At 42.6% G+C, this 16,856-nt stretch overlaps 1 protein-coding gene across 6 annotated transcripts in view; it reads right to left on the bottom strand.

Moving 5' to 3' along the window:
- Positions 1-16,856, bottom strand: part of ARHGEF9 (Cdc42 guanine nucleotide exchange factor (GEF) 9) — a 164,449-nt gene that overhangs the window by 96,810 nt on the left and 50,783 nt on the right. For 4 of the 6 annotated variants that reach the window (XM_011965034.1, XM_011965037.1, XM_011965035.1 and 1 more), the window contains exon 2: positions 1,531-1,710. The exons of the other annotated variants lie outside the window; for them this stretch is intronic. In XM_011965034.1, coding sequence (XP_011820424.1) covers positions 1,531-1,710 — 180 coding nt within the window. The remainder of the gene's footprint in view (positions 1-1,530; positions 1,711-16,856) is intronic. 6 annotated transcript variants of the gene reach the window in all.

Below are 16,856 nucleotides of genomic sequence, written 5' to 3'. Positions count from 1 at the left end.
CTCACCTAAACTGTCCCAACCAGGTAACGATGCTTTCTGGATTTTTTTGCCTTGAGGAAGGAGGCCTCTATCAACCTCAAGGGAAGCCTTGATATATGGACCTTCTTGGAGCTAAGAAGGTGGTGGTGATTATTATAATTATGACAAAACAAGATACCATTGGCTAAGTTCCTAATATCTGTCTAGCACTGTGCTAGACACCTTATTGGCATGTATGATCTAATTCCTTACAAAAAGTCTGTTATCCCTATTTTTCAGATGAGGAAATCAGGGCTCAGGGAAGCTAAAAATCTTACCAAAAGCTATAGAGCCAGAAGGTAGTAAAACTGTATCTTAAGTTTTCTAACTCCAAATGCCCTCTTCCTTTCTTTATATCACATTGCCATAATTCTAATCTTAAGGCCCTTCAACCTCTACGAGCCCTAGAGCTAGCCCTTCTGATCTTTTGTTTGGGGTCTAGAAGACTTCAGCCTAATTTTACAGGAGAAACTAACAAAATGTGATAGGCTGTAGTAAGGATGGTTATAACACACCCTCATGTGGCTTCAGTACTTGTCTTGCCACAAAGCAGTTTTCGCATGTTTTATCTCATTCACTGTGACATGCCCTGGCATTAAAGAACTGTCAAGACCATTGTGCAGATGAGGAAAATCAGAGCTCAAAATAGTCAAATAACTGATTCCAGCTCACAATTCCAAGAAAGAATAAGAGCTGAAACACCTAACCAATGTTCTTTCCCCATAGCACCCTGAGGTCATAAGCACATTGGGATCACTTCCTTTATAGTAACCCAGAAAAAGCAAAAGCTGCTGAGAAATTCCTCCCAAGAGCCTCTCTGTTAAGGGCCAGATTCTTCATGGTACAATGTCAAAGAGGCAGAAGGCTTGCAAGACCTTACATGCCACTTGCTTCCCACCCCCGGCACATTTAGATCCCAGCCACTTGATTCTCTTGAAAAAAGTAAAATCTGATATCAGTAAGCTCCAGCCCCTGGGGGGCAGGGAGCTCACACTCTTATATTAACATCTGAACACACAGTGACAATACACAGGGGTGTGAGAGGCAATGAAGTAGACAGGAAGGAGAGGAGGAGAAGAGCAGAGGAGCAAGAGAAGGAGATGGGAAGAAACTACGAGAAAAAAGGATAAAAAAGATGAGAAATAGAAAGTAGAAAAAAAGAGATAAGAAAGACAAAAGTTCACAGCAATATAGGGTTAAAAAGTTATTCAAAAACCACCAAGGCCAACCCCAAAAGAGGAAACCAAGACCCAGACAAGGTAAGTGATTTGTACAAAGGTGGGAGGTGGTGGGGTGGGGGTGTTAAACAAGAGACAAGGGAAAAGACTAAAAATTAAAAGGGCACAGATTAAAGGAAGCCCAGGTTCTCTGTATGAGACAATTTAAAAAAAGGAAAAAAATATGAGAAAAGCCACCAGGAGAGAAATAAACAGGAGAACAGAGGCTGGTGAAGGGGAAGCCAGGTACAGGCAGCCAAGGAAATAGGAGAGGAGAGTGAAGACTGACACTCACCCTCACAAAGCTGGCAGGAAACCATCCCTCCTCATCGTCGATCTGGCCCCACCACCAATCCTTGTTGGAAGCATCCAAGACTTTGATGACGTCGCCAGCTTTAAATGCCAACTCCCGGTTGGCCATGGTGACGTGATCCCATACTGCCTCAGCACTAACGATGGAATCTCCAGTGATCAGCTTAGGAGACAAAATGAGAATGTGTTCAGTCCACACAGCTACCTTGCTTGCCCCTTCCCCCACCCACAGAGCTCTACTACTTATAGAAAAACTCATATACTCGAGTGGTGAGAGATAGGGGTGAGGGGGATGGCACTGGAACACAAGTTCCATTGAACTACAAGACAAACAATACTGTCAACTCTCTGTTAGTCAGTGCATGGAATGACCCAGAATATGAATATGTACTACATATGTCTTATACTTTTTATCCCTAATCATGAACTCCTCCTACGCAGAACAAAGAAAGCTCCAGTCCATCTCTCCTTGGTGGTTCAAGGTGGCTCTGGGTCAGGAATGGGTGGAGAGGCTGAAAGCAATGGCTAAAATGAGAATCAAGCTTATTTGCTTTCAATTCCCTGTGCTCCTCCCCCTTTCCTCCTCCTCCTTGGAACTGACTAATTGAGAGTTGGTGGTACATTATGTAACCCCACTGTGCCCCTCCTCCTGGGGTAACAGACCGTAACATTCCTCACGCATAATGGACCCCAGTCCTGCAGCCTCCTCCTCTCACTCACACATGATGCCATCCAGAGAGGTTATGGGTAGGAAAGAATATGGCTTTCTGTGATGCCTTACACCCAAGAAACTCAACTTTAGCACAGATTCTCTCAGTGGTTTGTACAACCATTCTGTGAGATACGGTAGGGGGAGAGGTCGGGGTTGACTTCTGCATTTGATGGATGGCAAAACTTAACAAGGAAGTGAACAGATGAGCTGGAGATCACCCAGCAAGGCAGGACCTGTGCATGGAATGGACCCTAACCCTGCTCACCAGACTTTATGGCTAGCAGGACTGGGCTCCACACAAGAGCAGGCAGACATCTATTCCACTGCCGTACGAGCAAACACACATTCATGAAATTCATCTAAGCACAGTGATAGGGATGGGGTGAGGGTGGGGAGGTAGTCTGCCTCTCTCTACCATCCTGCCCACTGTGTTATTTTTTCTTTTTCCCTCAACTGTTCCAGCTTGTATGGGCCATCAGTCTTCTCAGCATTTGAGGTAACACATTCCAGAATAGAGAACACATGGCCTATCAGGCAAAGAGACTCAAGCACTCTCTCCCCAGCACTGAATTTCTGAACAAGTCCTCTAGAAGTCAGCTTTTCCATCAGCCTACTTTGCTCAAGGCAATAATGGCTCCATAAGACCAAAACTAAAACAACTTAAAGACAATCGAAATAGTCTATGGAATATATATCCTCTCTCATATATCTGCCCTCCAACACGCTAGCCACAGAATAACCCTAGGTTCTCAAAATAAATGCACAACAAATATGAACACATATATATGAACACGCACACACATACTCACACGCTGATCTTTGACTTAAGTTAACATGTTTGTTCAGGTCCTGCCTGATGCATCTGTCATGGCTCAGAATTCGTCTTTGTGCCTTCCATAGAAGGTAAGGCATAGGGAGAGCTCTTCAGGATAGATAAAAAATGAATTTCCAGCAGGACCTTTCACAACACCACCTTTCAAATACCTCATGCTTTACGTTTTGCAAAGTCTTTTCATATATACTCCATCACTTGATCCTTACGGAATAAACTGGGCCTCACTATTATCATTCATTCATTCATTCATTCATTTTAATTTTTTGAGATGGAATCTCACTCTGTTACCCAGGTTGGAGTGCAGTGGCGCAATCTTGACTCACTGCAACCTCCACCTCCTGGGTTCAAGTGATTCCGGTGTCTCAGCCTCCCAAATAGCTGGGACTACAGGCACACGCCACCATGCCCAGCTAATTTTTGTATTTTTAGTAGAGATGGGGGTTTCTCCATGTTGGCCAGGCTGGTCTCAAACTCCTGACCTCAAGTGATCTGCCGACCTCAGCCTCCCAAAGTGCTAGGATTACAGGTGTGAGCAACTGCACCTGGCCATTTACCTATATTCTAAATATGAGGAAACTGAGGCTCAGAAATGTGACCTGATCCTTCAGCCAACAAGACAAGTAACACATTATGAAGCTGGGTCTTCTAACTTTGTGTCTTCCTATAATTATTAAACTGTACTACCAATGTCTATTCATTACCTACACTGAACTCCATCTATGATATCATAAGCCAGTTGGCTCCTATTCTTAAAGAACCCTACAGGAGATTTACACAGCCACCTTTAATCATAGGTGCCCATGAGGCTGAGGACATTCATTTTTATGTTGAACTTGCTTTCTTCCAATTGTACTAAAAGTCAATTTCTCCTTGTTTTGGCTTCAGTGAAGAAAAAGAAAAGCTGGTCACTGGCCTACTAAAGTAAATTTTTATAGAGAAGTCTCCCCTCTCCTGGAAAAGATGGGTCCCAAGTGGGCATTGTTAGAACTCAGTAAGCACATACAGCCCCAACCCAGAACACCACTAAGACCTGTAGTTTAAAGCTATATTCATAGCTTTTTATCAAGGGTCAAAGAGTATCTCAGCATCAATTACCAACCTTCTGCTCAGGACACTATCTGTGGTGCTCTTTGAGGTCCCCCAGGCCCAGATCTGGCTGATTCCACTGTCTATATTTTTTACTTTGCAGTCTTCTTTTTAGGAACTCCATGCTTGACTTTTCCCAGAAGCAGATAGCTGATTTTTGTCCCCCATTTAGTCCAGTTGATATACCTGGGCCCTCAGGTCACAAGGCTCAGTTATACCCTGGACAAAGCCAATCTAGGACCTAGTGGTCACAAAAACAACTAACCAACTTGCAAGCCTGTTGTCAGGGCCTACTTAGAATCAATGACTGTCAGAATTGGACAGAATTTTAAAGATCATCACCTTCATGGCCTCATTTTATCGATGAGGTTTAACAAAAGTACAGTTATCAAATGGTCAGCCTCCTGGACCAGGGTTTTTTCTAACATAACACCACAGAGAGGGAAGACAGGTAGAAAAAATAATCTGAATTTAAGACCTTGTTATACTACTAAAGGTGTAATGATAATTATGATGATGTTAGCTAATACGGAGCGTTTACTATATGTCAGGCACCATTCTAAACATGTTATAGACATTAATTCATTTCAGCCTCACAGAAGCCCTGTAAGGAAAAACTATTACTATTCATATCTTACAGATGAGGTAGCTGAAGCTCAAAGAAGTTAAATAATTTGCAGTTCACACAGCCAATAACTATTGAAGCCATTATTCCAATACAGGCACAGTCTGGCTCTAGAGACTCTGCTCTTAACTTACAAACTATTCTACCTCTGGGTCCCAGTTTCTTTACATATAAAATGGGGATAATTCTACTCTACCATCTGCTTTGTAGGCTATAAAACACTGAACTGAGAGCTGACAGGTATATGCAGGGAGGTGAGAGGAATGCTAATCTAGAAGGGGTTAATAGCTGTGTGGGGCTTCTGTGTTCTCTCCTCACAAACACAAGCAGGAGCAAGGGGATGTTCCCCCCTCATCTTCTGAGTTGTTTTTAAAATGTAAACTAAACTTAACCAGGAAATTGGCTCCAAATCTTCCATTTGTGTACAGAACTAACTTTTAACTTGCTACAATTTTTTTTTTAAATGCACTTTGCTCTGCTCATCCATCTTCCATCCAACATTCATTCACTGGGCTCCTACTGTGTGTGGGGATCTGCTCGCTATGACTCAGTTGCAGTCCTTACCTGAAGAACAAAGGGTTTCCAGGTACCAACAATGCTTTCCAGCAGGATGCAAAGGTGGTTTTATGGGCAGGCAAACCTACCTTCAATTCTGGGCTTTACTACTTTAGAAAGTAGCAATGACAACAGGAGGTGAGGAATAGAAGGGGAGTCAGAGAGAAAAACTTAAATGTAATTGTCAGTATGTAATTACGACATCTAAGAGTACAATTTCACAAAAGCCAAAGACAAGAGTTTCTAATTATACAACCTTGGGTCTCAGTTTTTTCATCTGCAAAATGGGGGTAATGATGTTTGCCTCACAGGCAGGGTTATAGAGTGGGTGAACTGAGAGGGTGGATATACAGTGCCTGGCATGTGCTGGCCTAGCACGAGACTTCAGAGAAAGGAGGTTGATTATACATGGGTATTGGGCTCTAGAAAGGTTTTGTGTGGCAATGAAGATAGCCCTTAAAGAATGGGTAGGATGGTGCCAAATAGAGAAGGAAAGGGAGGGGCATTTAAGGCAGAGAAATGAGATTAAGCAAAGTCTCAGAGATGAAGACTGGGAAATGTGATGGTCAACGACTAGTGGAGTTTGGAGAGAGTAGGGTTGGGAAAGGGGAGTGGAAGGAGTGATGGCTAAAAAGGTAAGTGAAGTCATGTTTGGAGGACATTGAATCTAGTTTGAGGAAAAGAAAAAGGTCAAAGTTGATTTTTGGGTGCAAACGTCAACTAAAGCATAGGGTAAATTAGAAGGAAATATTGGCTTGACTTGGCTTTGCAGGAGAAGAGATGACAAATTTTCTCTTTAAAGTATTAAATATGGGGGGCCAGCAGGACACCCAGGTGGGTGGGAAGCTCAAGAGCAATTAGGGTATATATACAGGTTTGGGAATCAATGGCCCAGAAGAAATTGTGAAAATCAGAGTTTGCCCTGGAAAAATGTGCTAAGAAGTCCAGAAGCCTTGGGAAATCAAGATTTATGTTTAAAGATGGAATGTGAGGTAAGGAACAGAAAAAGAGCTACACAAACAAAACTAAATGAAGCTGTTAGCACATCATTAGGATACAAAGGAGTATGATCTCTCAAACTCCAAGACAAGAGTTTCAAGCAGCAACAGCTCATCAACATTATCAAATGGTACAGAGCTATAAAAAGAAAACCAAGAAAAGGCCATTTGGGAGTAGCGATAGCAGGGATTATATTCTCTATTCCCAAACTGGTTTATATTCCTCTCCCTGCCAAAATCCAACTGTTACCATCCTTCATCTTGCAAGCCTATCATAAAGCCAGAAGATGGAGCAGCATCATTCTAGAAAGGTACTCAAAGAGCTCTGAGCCTTAGGACAGCAGTACTGTGGCTTCTAACACAATAATTCCCAATCCCCAGGACATTTCAGAGGAAGCACTAAATATAGGGTGGCTCTTGCTCAATCTTACAAGTGAGGGGGACACATAGTGTTTCCCACTCCCACATCAACGAAACTTTTGGACATGAATAAGAGGATGGGGAGGGTTAAGAGTCCTGCATTATGCTTAAAGACGGAATAGGGTATTATTTCTTTGTATCCAGATTTCTGAAGACAATCCTAATATCAAATATTCTATCTAATTGCTCCCCACAGTAGATACATCTGTTATCAGTTGTCATGTGCCTTGATTTTTAACCTAGAAATATGATTGCTATACCCTGGAAGAACTGGGAATCTGAGATCTAAGGCAGGTCTCTGTGACCAAAAAAGGCATGTGTGTTTGCAGTGAGCTTGGGGTGGCCAGTGGACCCTTTCAGTGGGAACAAAAGAAGAAATGGAAAAGACAGAAGGAAAGTAAAAGAGTTAGAAAGGGAAGGAGGAAGCAAGAGAAGCTTACACTTGAAGAAAACATACGCTGGAAACTGGATAAAGGGCTTTCTTTTGTGATTTCAACCTCTATAATTCTCCAACGTAAGCATTAACATCTCCATTTTTACTGAAGATAACTTGTGATATAAATCAAGTAGTCCACGGTTACCCAGTTAGTAGATGGCGGAACAGATTTGAATCTCCAGCTGGCCTTACTCTACAGCTTTGCTATTTGCCAGTCCCCCAAGGTACCTGTCAAATGGCAGGGAGGGGGACCAACTCACCCTGTGAATGACCTAAAGGTCAATTCCTCAGAGGGCTTGTTAAAACACAGGTTGTTGGGCCGCATAGGTCTTGAGAATTGATTAGGTAGGTCTGAAGTGCAGCTTGAGAACCTGCATTTCAAACAGATCCCCAGGTGATACTGATGTTGCTGGTCTGGGAATCACAACTGGAGAACCACTGCCCTAATGGACTTTCCTAGTGTAGGCCCTACCCTTGCCTCTTCTGATGCCTCATTCTTCACAGATTTCCCCATGCCACACCAAATGTTGTGCTCCCTGCCTCCAGCACTGCCTGCCTATCTCCAAAGCCTTCCTCAGTGGTTGGTAAATGTCTGAAAAAGAGTATTTGGGGTCATGTAAGGAGCATGCCCAAAGTCAGGCTGTGTTAACACAGGAAAAAACTTGGGATTATGGCTGTCACCCAGTCACTTACCTACAACTTCTTGTTATTCCCCTCTAACTCAACAGCACCACTCCCAAAATAGATATTTAATTAGTTTTGGTGGCTGTCAGAAATATTAGTGTTTTAATAAGAAGCAGCAGAAGGGAGAATGGGTTAAAAAATGTGAACTTCACATGTTGTATGGAAAGCAAGTATGCCAATTGCCATGAAGGTAGATGAGCTGGACCTGCCTTCCAAGAAGCTTCATAGGAGGAAAAGTAGGGACATGATGGGGGTTTGCCTATGAGGTTTTCTCAGTTTGGTGTCTGCCCATATCCTCCCAGAAGGCCCCCTTCTCCTTAACAGCTAAACTTGGACAAGAGCAAATTATTTTCCCTTGGTCCCTTAAGCATATCTAAAACAAGCTGAGATTTTATGCCCTCTCCTGAAAAAGCTAGATCTCCTTTTAATACAGCCTTGTAAACACTCTGGCTATCTTGCCCAAAGTGTTGAAGGATAACCATCCTCCCTATTTGTGGAAAGGTGTGAACCAGGCTGCCCCAACAATAGCTACGAGGTACCACAGTATACAGCAAAGACTCAGATTGGCTATAGGAAGAAAATCTGCCAGTAACTCACCAAATGATCTTGGACAGGTCCCTTTCTCTGTCTCAGTTTTTTTTTTTTTTTTTTAGACAGAGTCTTGCTCTGTTGCCCAGGCTGGAGTGCAGTGGTGCAATCTCGGCTCACTGCAACCTCCACCTCCTGGGTTCAAGCGATTCTCCTGCCTCAGCCTCCAGAGCAGCTGGGATTACAGGCACCTGCCACCACACCTGGCTAATTTTTTGTATTTTTCATAGAGACAGGGTTTCACCATGTTGGCCAGGCTAGTCTCGAACTCCTGACCTCAGGTGATCCACCTGCCTCGGCCTCCCAAAGTGCTGGGATTAATAGGTGTGAGCCACCATACCCAGCCTGTCTCAGTTTTTTTACATGTCAAGTGACAGACTGGAACCATATAAATGATCTCTCAAGTCCCTTCCAGCTCTGGTATTCTACTGAGGCTAACAATTACTCTGCAAAGGACAGAGATTTCATTATTGCAGCGTATTTCTCCTCACCCTTCTTTGTGCTTGATAGGATGCTTTTACCGCTTTCTGCTCAAAAAAAAAAAAAAAAAAAAAAAAAAAAAATGAGATTTTTTTTTTTCCTGAAGATAACTCACTCAAGCATTGCCGGCAACAGTCAGACTATCTGGGAAAATTGAGAAATGGGCTTCCCACTTAAACCCTTGACTGCCGCATTCAAAAGTCAATAGGGACCTTTGCTTTCTGTTCTCTCCACTTAGTTCTTCAGATAAATCATCCTTCTCATGACATCAGTTCTCACTCACCTCCAGTCCTACATTTCCTACTGCCTGCTCCACATTTCACTGGATAGTCTGCTACCACCTCCAATAAAATGCAAAATTCATCATATTCCCCCATTCTCCCTCCTTCTCAATTTTTCCCATTTAAGGAAAATCTTCTGGGCTTGCTATTTCTTTCTTCTAACCGGCTTCCTTGGCCCCTAGAGGTCTGTCCCTTCCTCAAGCTATGCCTTAATGATGCAAATCTTAAAGCATTTTTGCTAGTATCACTCCTCAAGCTCAAGAAGCTTCAGTAACTCCCCACTCTCTCAAAGCTCTCCTTAAACTAGCCTCATCTCTGGATCCAACCTTTGCCTCTAACGAGGCAGGGGTTTTCTATCACTCTTGCCAGAACGAGTCTCTTGCATCCTTCTCATGACATCAGCTGTCACTCACCTCCAGTCCCACATTTCTTACTGCCTGCTCAACATTTCACTGGATGGCCTGCTACTGCCTCCAACAAAATAATGATCAATCCTACTTCTGTGCCTCTGATTTGGCCATATCCTTAGCCAATGGTTACACGTAGCGACACTGGAGCCGGGCTGCTTCTTCCTAGCTGTATGATTGTGGCCAACCTACTCCTTAATCCCTTCTCTGATGACTCCAGGCTGTATCCTCTCTCTCTCTGCCTCTTTCAGTAACCTTATCTACCTAGGATAAGGAGAAAATGAAAATTTGGAAGAGTTATTCAAGTTGTTGACTAGAGTATTATTCTTCAAATAACCAGAGTGTACACTTCTAAATGATAGGTCTAAAACATAAGCTTAATCCATAATGAACAATTTGTATACTCCATCTAAAGTTCTGACTTGAGTTCTAAAAGCAAGCAAACTCTGAGGCAGAACACAGCAATAGAGTAAGCCTCTCTGTCAGGTGGCAGAACAATCTATGGGGCCAAGGAAATTGTTTACATAATATGTACCCAGCTGCCCTATATGCCAGTCCATTGTTGCCAGGATTTATTGCCAGGTGGCTTCTATGGAAGGCCAGTTTTTGCTAAACATCTGTACAGGTGCCCAATGATCACCAGCGAAAGAAACAGAGATAGATGCTAGGTAAGAAAATTCCCACCATGAATATCAAAAACATCCCAAGAGTTGCCTTTTCTTTTCCTCAGGTTTTAACATTTCGCACTTGTTTCCAATTTCAATGTGGTTGTTGCTATTGCCCATAAGTAAATAATTTCATTTCTTGGCAGAATAATTAATGCACTCAAGTGATAATGACTCTAAATGTGCTGAATGGAAGTATGTAAATATATTTTTTCATGACACAAAATCATCTTTTTCCTAATTTGGGTGTGTGATTTGTGAGTCATCACACGTCAGCTTCCTTCAATATCCCATTATACCATACAGTTTTCACTTTAATAAAATGAAAGATCTACTGTTCAGCCACACCTGGCAGACACAAAAGGTAAGCCTATATAGGGGTCAGCCTTGAGCAAGACAGACCACCTGATCTAGAGTTCAATATGAACAGTGGTCATAAGCCAATTCACACTTTCCAGGACCTTTTAGGACATTTTAGCTTGGGAAACCCAGAGAAGCCCCTTAGGGCATGATGCCATCTGGAATATTTTCTCATTGAGGCTAATAACAAAGAACAGTTTCTTCCTGCACTTCTTCCAAAGGAAGTTAAAAGGTGATCTCTGCTCTAGTGGTGACCCAACAGATGAGAGAAGGGTTGTTGCTTGCTTTTCTGGACCTTAGCAATAGATGGTAAGAAACCCAAGCCAGTAGCTCAACCAAATGGGCTTAGGAGTTTCTGAAGTGAGACCCAGCTGCTGCCTCAAAGTTCACAATGTTAAGAACTTGGTCTTGTTGAGAGAATGATCCCCTTTAAAGAAAATGCAGCCAAATGGGCCAAGGATTGCACAGATCAGAGAAAGACATGTTTCTAAATGACCAACCTAGATGATGTTGGCTAGAGAAGGTTCTATACTACAACAACTCCCAATCTGATAAACATTAGCTTGTATCTCCAAAATGTCTTGGAAAAAGGAGTAATTGTCAAGTTATTCTGGGATATTTTGGCCTGACTCAAGCACTTCTGATGCATTATGCCACTGTTTCTTAATGTGAGGTTCACAGACCCCTGCTCAGAACCACCCTAATATTTTTATTAATAGCAAACAACCAGGGTGATTCTGAATCACATGCCACATAGAAACCAACTGTCTTAATCTTTCTGGGACCAGAGAGTTTATATTACAGGAATTTCCCCTTACTGCACTGCGCCACTCAGAAGAAACCAGAATCTCTGGAACTCCAACTCTAGGCTTATCCTTCTTGTGTCAGATTCCAGAAAGTCTGAGGAATTATGGTGGCCTGTCCGAGAGGATTTCTCCCAGCCTGCCTTGAGAGACTATATGCTTCTGCTCTGATCCACCCTCATTCCTGTCCAAACCTTCAGGCACTGAAGCTACCACTAGTTCTAATAGAAAGTCCTAGCAGCATCTCTCTATGCTATAATCTGGAAGCAATTTCCTAGAGCTGTATTAAATCTCCCCAAGGCAACCTCCAATATTCTAAGAGACAAATGGTTAGTAAAAATAATAATAATGGACTTAGCAATGCCCTCTCCAAGAGTTCCTGAGTCAGAACATGCCATCTCAAGCTTGAGGTTACCCTGACCTTCACCCATCTGTTGAGCCAGCTTGGGTCATATACCCAAAATGTTCCTGCCTTGGGAGTCATGCTCGTCTTCTTGGACTTGGTGTGAATGCTGAGCTCCAGCTACCCACTGGAATCTTTTGTTGCCTTACTACCCTGAGATATGGGAGCTGACCAGCACAAGCCTAGGGAATATGCAGGGATGCTCTAAGAGCCACAAATCCCTTAGGCGACCTAAACTCATCTTAGAGTCTGCATCTGGGTTCCTCAATTTCTTCATGTAGTCCCCTTAGGACCAGTCCTGGGAGCTTTAACTTTTCCTGGACTATGACTTGAAGCCAGGCCTTGGAGTTTTCTGGGCAGGGGTGGGCTTCCTTTGTTTCCAGAAGGTAGGAGGAGGGGGCTAAAACTACATGAAGAATCTGTCCTCCATGCCTCCCACATGCATGGTTCTATACTCAACACCGCAGGCAGAGGGTGGGTGGGCAACGCAGAGAGAAAAAGGGAACATCATTTTTTATCCATTTGTCAGATGTCGTGTTAAAGTCTTGTAGAGAAAGGAGAGCGGAAGGTAGGGGGAGGAGCAGGAGAGGAGATAGGTTGGAACTAATGGTCCTAACGTCATTAAATGTAGCCATCTGGTTTACAGTGGCAAGAACAGGAACAACATTTAGTTAGGAGCACTGTGACCTGCTCCTATATCTAGAGATGAAACAGGAAAAATAAATACATTTCAATTAACTGAAACCACCTTCAAGTCTGCTGAGCATGCCCAGCAAGGAAATAGGCTTGCAAAACCTCTAGACCTTAGCATGTTTCCAAAGAGAATGTAAGTATCTCCTAGGGAGTTTTTACAGCCCAGAGACGACATCTACATTTAAACAGCTCATCAAAAAGTGGGAGATAGTTTCCAGTGGTGCAATGATTTCCCTCTGCCTATTGGTTCACTGTGAGAGAAAAGACATCCAGCCAAGGCCAAGGCACCTAGCAATGCCTCTAGTCCATGTCAGAAGCCTTTTATGCTCAGGAATGGAGTATGTTCTCCTAAAAAAGTCTAGCCCAGTCCTGGATGAGGAAGTGGCAGAGGGATTCAGTGAGCAGCCATTGGGTCAGGCCCCAAGGGACTCAAACTGGCTGAGCTGGCTTCCCCTCAGACATTGTAACCAGAGGGATACAATGACTAAACCTAGGCTGCCAGAGAGGACAAAATAGAAGCAAAATCATACATACCCTCAAAGCTCAGGAGGGATGGCACCAGGTCTGTGTCTATAGGAAAAGTGGTCGTGCTTGTAACAAAACAATGTCAAGTAGGTTTGCTAAACTTATGTAAGGAAGCATCTGCCAGTCTGGGTTAGGTGAAAGTGGTGGGGGTAGAGAAGGGAAGGAAACCAAGGCAGCTGATAGAGGGACAAAGCATCTAGTAAGGTGTCAGGGCTTGAACTCCTTTTAACTGTCTCAGCTCAAGAGCCCCTTCAAAGGCAGTGGATTCTTATATTCAGAGTTGGTCAGGATTGGAGATTTCCAAGTAACTAGTTAGCACACCTAGTTCGGTCCTCCCTTTCTTACAGGTAAGAAAAATGAGGCTCCAATGAGAAAAGTTTCCTAAGGCATCAAGTTAGTTAGCAGCAGAGCTGCCAAGATTAGAAACCAAGCCTATAGTCTTAGAAGAATGGTAGCCAATAGTTTTTGGATCATGTACCTCTAACGTTAAAAACAAAAATACAAACATTTAGCTATTCTTGTCACAAAAAAGTAATTATGTCAAATGACAGATATGCTTCACTATAGTAACCATTTTACTAACTATCCATATTACAACATCATGTTGTAAACCTCAAATATACACAATAAAATTTATTTTTTAAAAAAAACAAGAAACACCTATTCCAATATTTAAATACTAATGCAGTATGTGTTTTATTAAAAAAAAACTCCACAAAATAGAAATTAAATAACAATGAGATTAACAATTTAATATATAAAGAACTAATATTTTCTCTCTCACTTTGGAGGTTACTGCTTTCAACATTTTCTGGTGCTTTTCTCTCCCACTGCTCTATAGATATCATCCCTTCAATACTACAACCAGAACCTGCCTTTCCCTCCCTGCTTAGGGTCCCAAACAGGTCTGACCCTGAAGATTAAAAGATAAGAACACTTTAGTATGAAGGATGAGTAAAGATACTTCCAGAATCTCCCTCACCACCAGATGTTTTTTGCTAAGGAATCTCAAATTCAAATTCACACTAAAATGCAAATGTCAGTAATAAAAACTGGGATGGGCAGAATGAGCTCCAGGTGTAGCTTGATTCTGGACTTGCTATATGAACTTGGGCAGATTCAGCTCCTCTCCGAGCCAGTTGTATTAAATTATTTCAAATGGAAAGTTGAGGTCATCTTTGATATATGCTGCTGCTTTGCTTCTAAAAACAGGTTTTGACAGGGGTAGGGTAGCCCCCCCCAAAAAAAAATGAAACAAGGACATCAGGAGAGGGATGGGGTGGAATAAAAAAGGTCAGAAGACAAAACCTGAGTATTTCAAATTTTTGCCATGGGCTATCCCCCACTCAAAATACAACTCCAGTACGGGGATGGCTTTTGGGTTCCACTGGCAGAAGGAAAAACACTGCCTCTTCCACCCATTCAGACCACTGGGTTCAAGCCACCCAAAGTGTCTATGAAAATATTAAGTAGCACTTCTTCCATCTGTTCAGAACATCACAATTGCTAAGTTGGCTTCATATTCATGAGCTCAGTAGATCCTGCCAGAAATCCTGGGGATAAGCAGAGTGGGGATGAGTTGTTCCATTTTAAAGGTAAGGAAACTAATTCCTGAAAAAAGGAAGTTACCCAGCTACCCCAGGAGCACAGAGGCCAGGAGAAAACCTAGATCTACTGTGCATGGTCCAGTGAGGTTTTTTTCCTAATAAAAAAAAAAAAAAATGGCTAACATTTATTGAATGCTTACTATATGTCAGAGACAAATCTAAGTTTTTACACATAATAACTGGTTTGATCCCTAGTTTAAGATAAGGAAACCAAAGTTCAGAAAAATAATGAGGTAACTATTGAAGTTCATGGAGCCAGAATCCAAACCTGAACCTAGACAGTTTCATTCTAGAATCAGTGCTCTTAACCTCTATTTTCCACGGCACATCTTCACATCCCCAAAAGGTGAAATTCAATGAAGTATCAAAGAATCTCCAAGGCATAGCAAGGTACAGAACAATATGTGTTGTATATTACCATAAAAAAGAGAAAGAGGAATATATTCATATTTGTTTATACATCCACATAACATTTTTCTGGAAGGACTCATTGGTGGCCTCTGCAGAGGGCAGGGGGTGGGAGAGAGACTTTCCACTGTGCACTCTCTTGGACCTTTCGAATTTTGAACCATGTGAATATATTTCCTATCCAAAAATAAAAATTTAAAAATGAGATATCTATGGTCAAAAGAGATTAGGAAACTGCATGGCTACTTCTTGGCAGGGCTGCGCCAGCTAATCTTTTCCTATTCACTTCTGGGCTCTCAAATTTGAAGAAAAGTAGTTCCTCTCCCTGTTTTTCCTGAAGCACTGCATTCCCCCCACCCCACTTCCCCGCCCCACTGCTTATCCAATCCCACAGAAGACATCCCTCAAAATGACTACTGTAGTCATTTTGGAGGTTTGAGCAGCAAAAGTGAAGATTTGTACAGATTGGATTAGGCTCCCACAGCTGGTCAGTGAAAGATAGGAAAATAATGCATCAGCAGCAATACAAATGAAGACAGAGACACAAAAGGCCTTTTCCTCCGATGCCTACCCCTCAAGGCCTGAGCTCATCAGATTCCTCCATCTAGGCTCAGAATAGCAAAAACAAGCAAGCTAGAAAGACTCCAGGAAATCTGACTGAACACAAGAATCTGTGGCATACAAAGGAAAATCACACTAAGGGAGAAAAAGCAAGCCCAGATGGGTTTTAATGTCCCCATTGAGGCCAGGTGAAATTCAGCCCAAATGGTCTCCAGAGACACTCCCAGTTTTAGTTCTTGGATTATTTCCATAATCTTATCCCTCAACTGTTAGCACAATCCTCCAGAGATCAAGGCCCTCAAATATATTTCCTTAGATCCCTTTCAGCCGACCCCTTAGGCAGGTCAGAGGTACTCAAAAAAACTATGAGGAGGTGGGGGTGACCAAGGTGGATTAAGAGCCTCCAAGAATCCTCTTATTGTCTTGAAGTGGCTTAAACCGGCAGAAGGATTGCTCCTCACAACAGCCTAACATCTCCAATTCTTCACTGCTTCCAACATGCAGGAGACAGTGGGACATGAGCTGCTGTGGGAGGGATGAAAGGTAAATCAGTGTGTATCTCTTGGGCAAGCAGGGAAAGTGCTGGGTAAAGCTGAGCCCCAGAGAGCTGCTTGTCAGAGAAAAATCTAAGTTTTTATATATATTTACTTAAGTAGCCTCTGGCAGCTTCCTTTAGCACTGGAATTCATTGGTGGCAGCCCAGGGCCAGAGTACACTGGGTTGGGAATCTGAAGGCATGGCTTCTAGTACTGAATCCACCACTGCCTAATCCTGTCACCTCAGACTTGTTTCTCCTTTCTCTGAGCCTCAGTATTCCCATTTGTAAAATTGATATAATAATGGCTTAAAAGAACAGTATGGGGAAGGGGTAGGGAAATAAAGTGAAGTTTCTCAATTACCTCCAAACTATGTGTAATTACAACCTGGATGAAATCTTAACAATCCAAAGAGCAGGAATACAAGTTCAACATTTTACAAGACACTGTTCACATCCTATGTCACAATGAAGTCTTGCGCTTAAAACTCCTATGAGAGACTACAGTTAAGCCCATTCCACAGACCAGAAAACTGAGGGTCAGGAGAACTTTGCCCACAATATCCGCAGCAAGGGGAAACTTGAACTACATAGTGCCTGACCTTCTCCCTCTCAGTAAACCAGATAAAATGGCCATGAGCA

The sequence above is a fragment of the Mandrillus leucophaeus genome, unplaced genomic scaffold, assembly GCF_000951045.1.
Source record: "Mandrillus leucophaeus isolate KB7577 unplaced genomic scaffold, Mleu.le_1.0 Scaffold713, whole genome shotgun sequence".
In the NCBI taxonomy this organism is placed as follows: Eukaryota; Metazoa; Chordata; class Mammalia; order Primates; family Cercopithecidae; genus Mandrillus; species Mandrillus leucophaeus.
The sequence above is the reverse complement of the archived record's forward strand: the minus strand, read 5'-3'. Positions and strand labels throughout refer to the sequence as shown.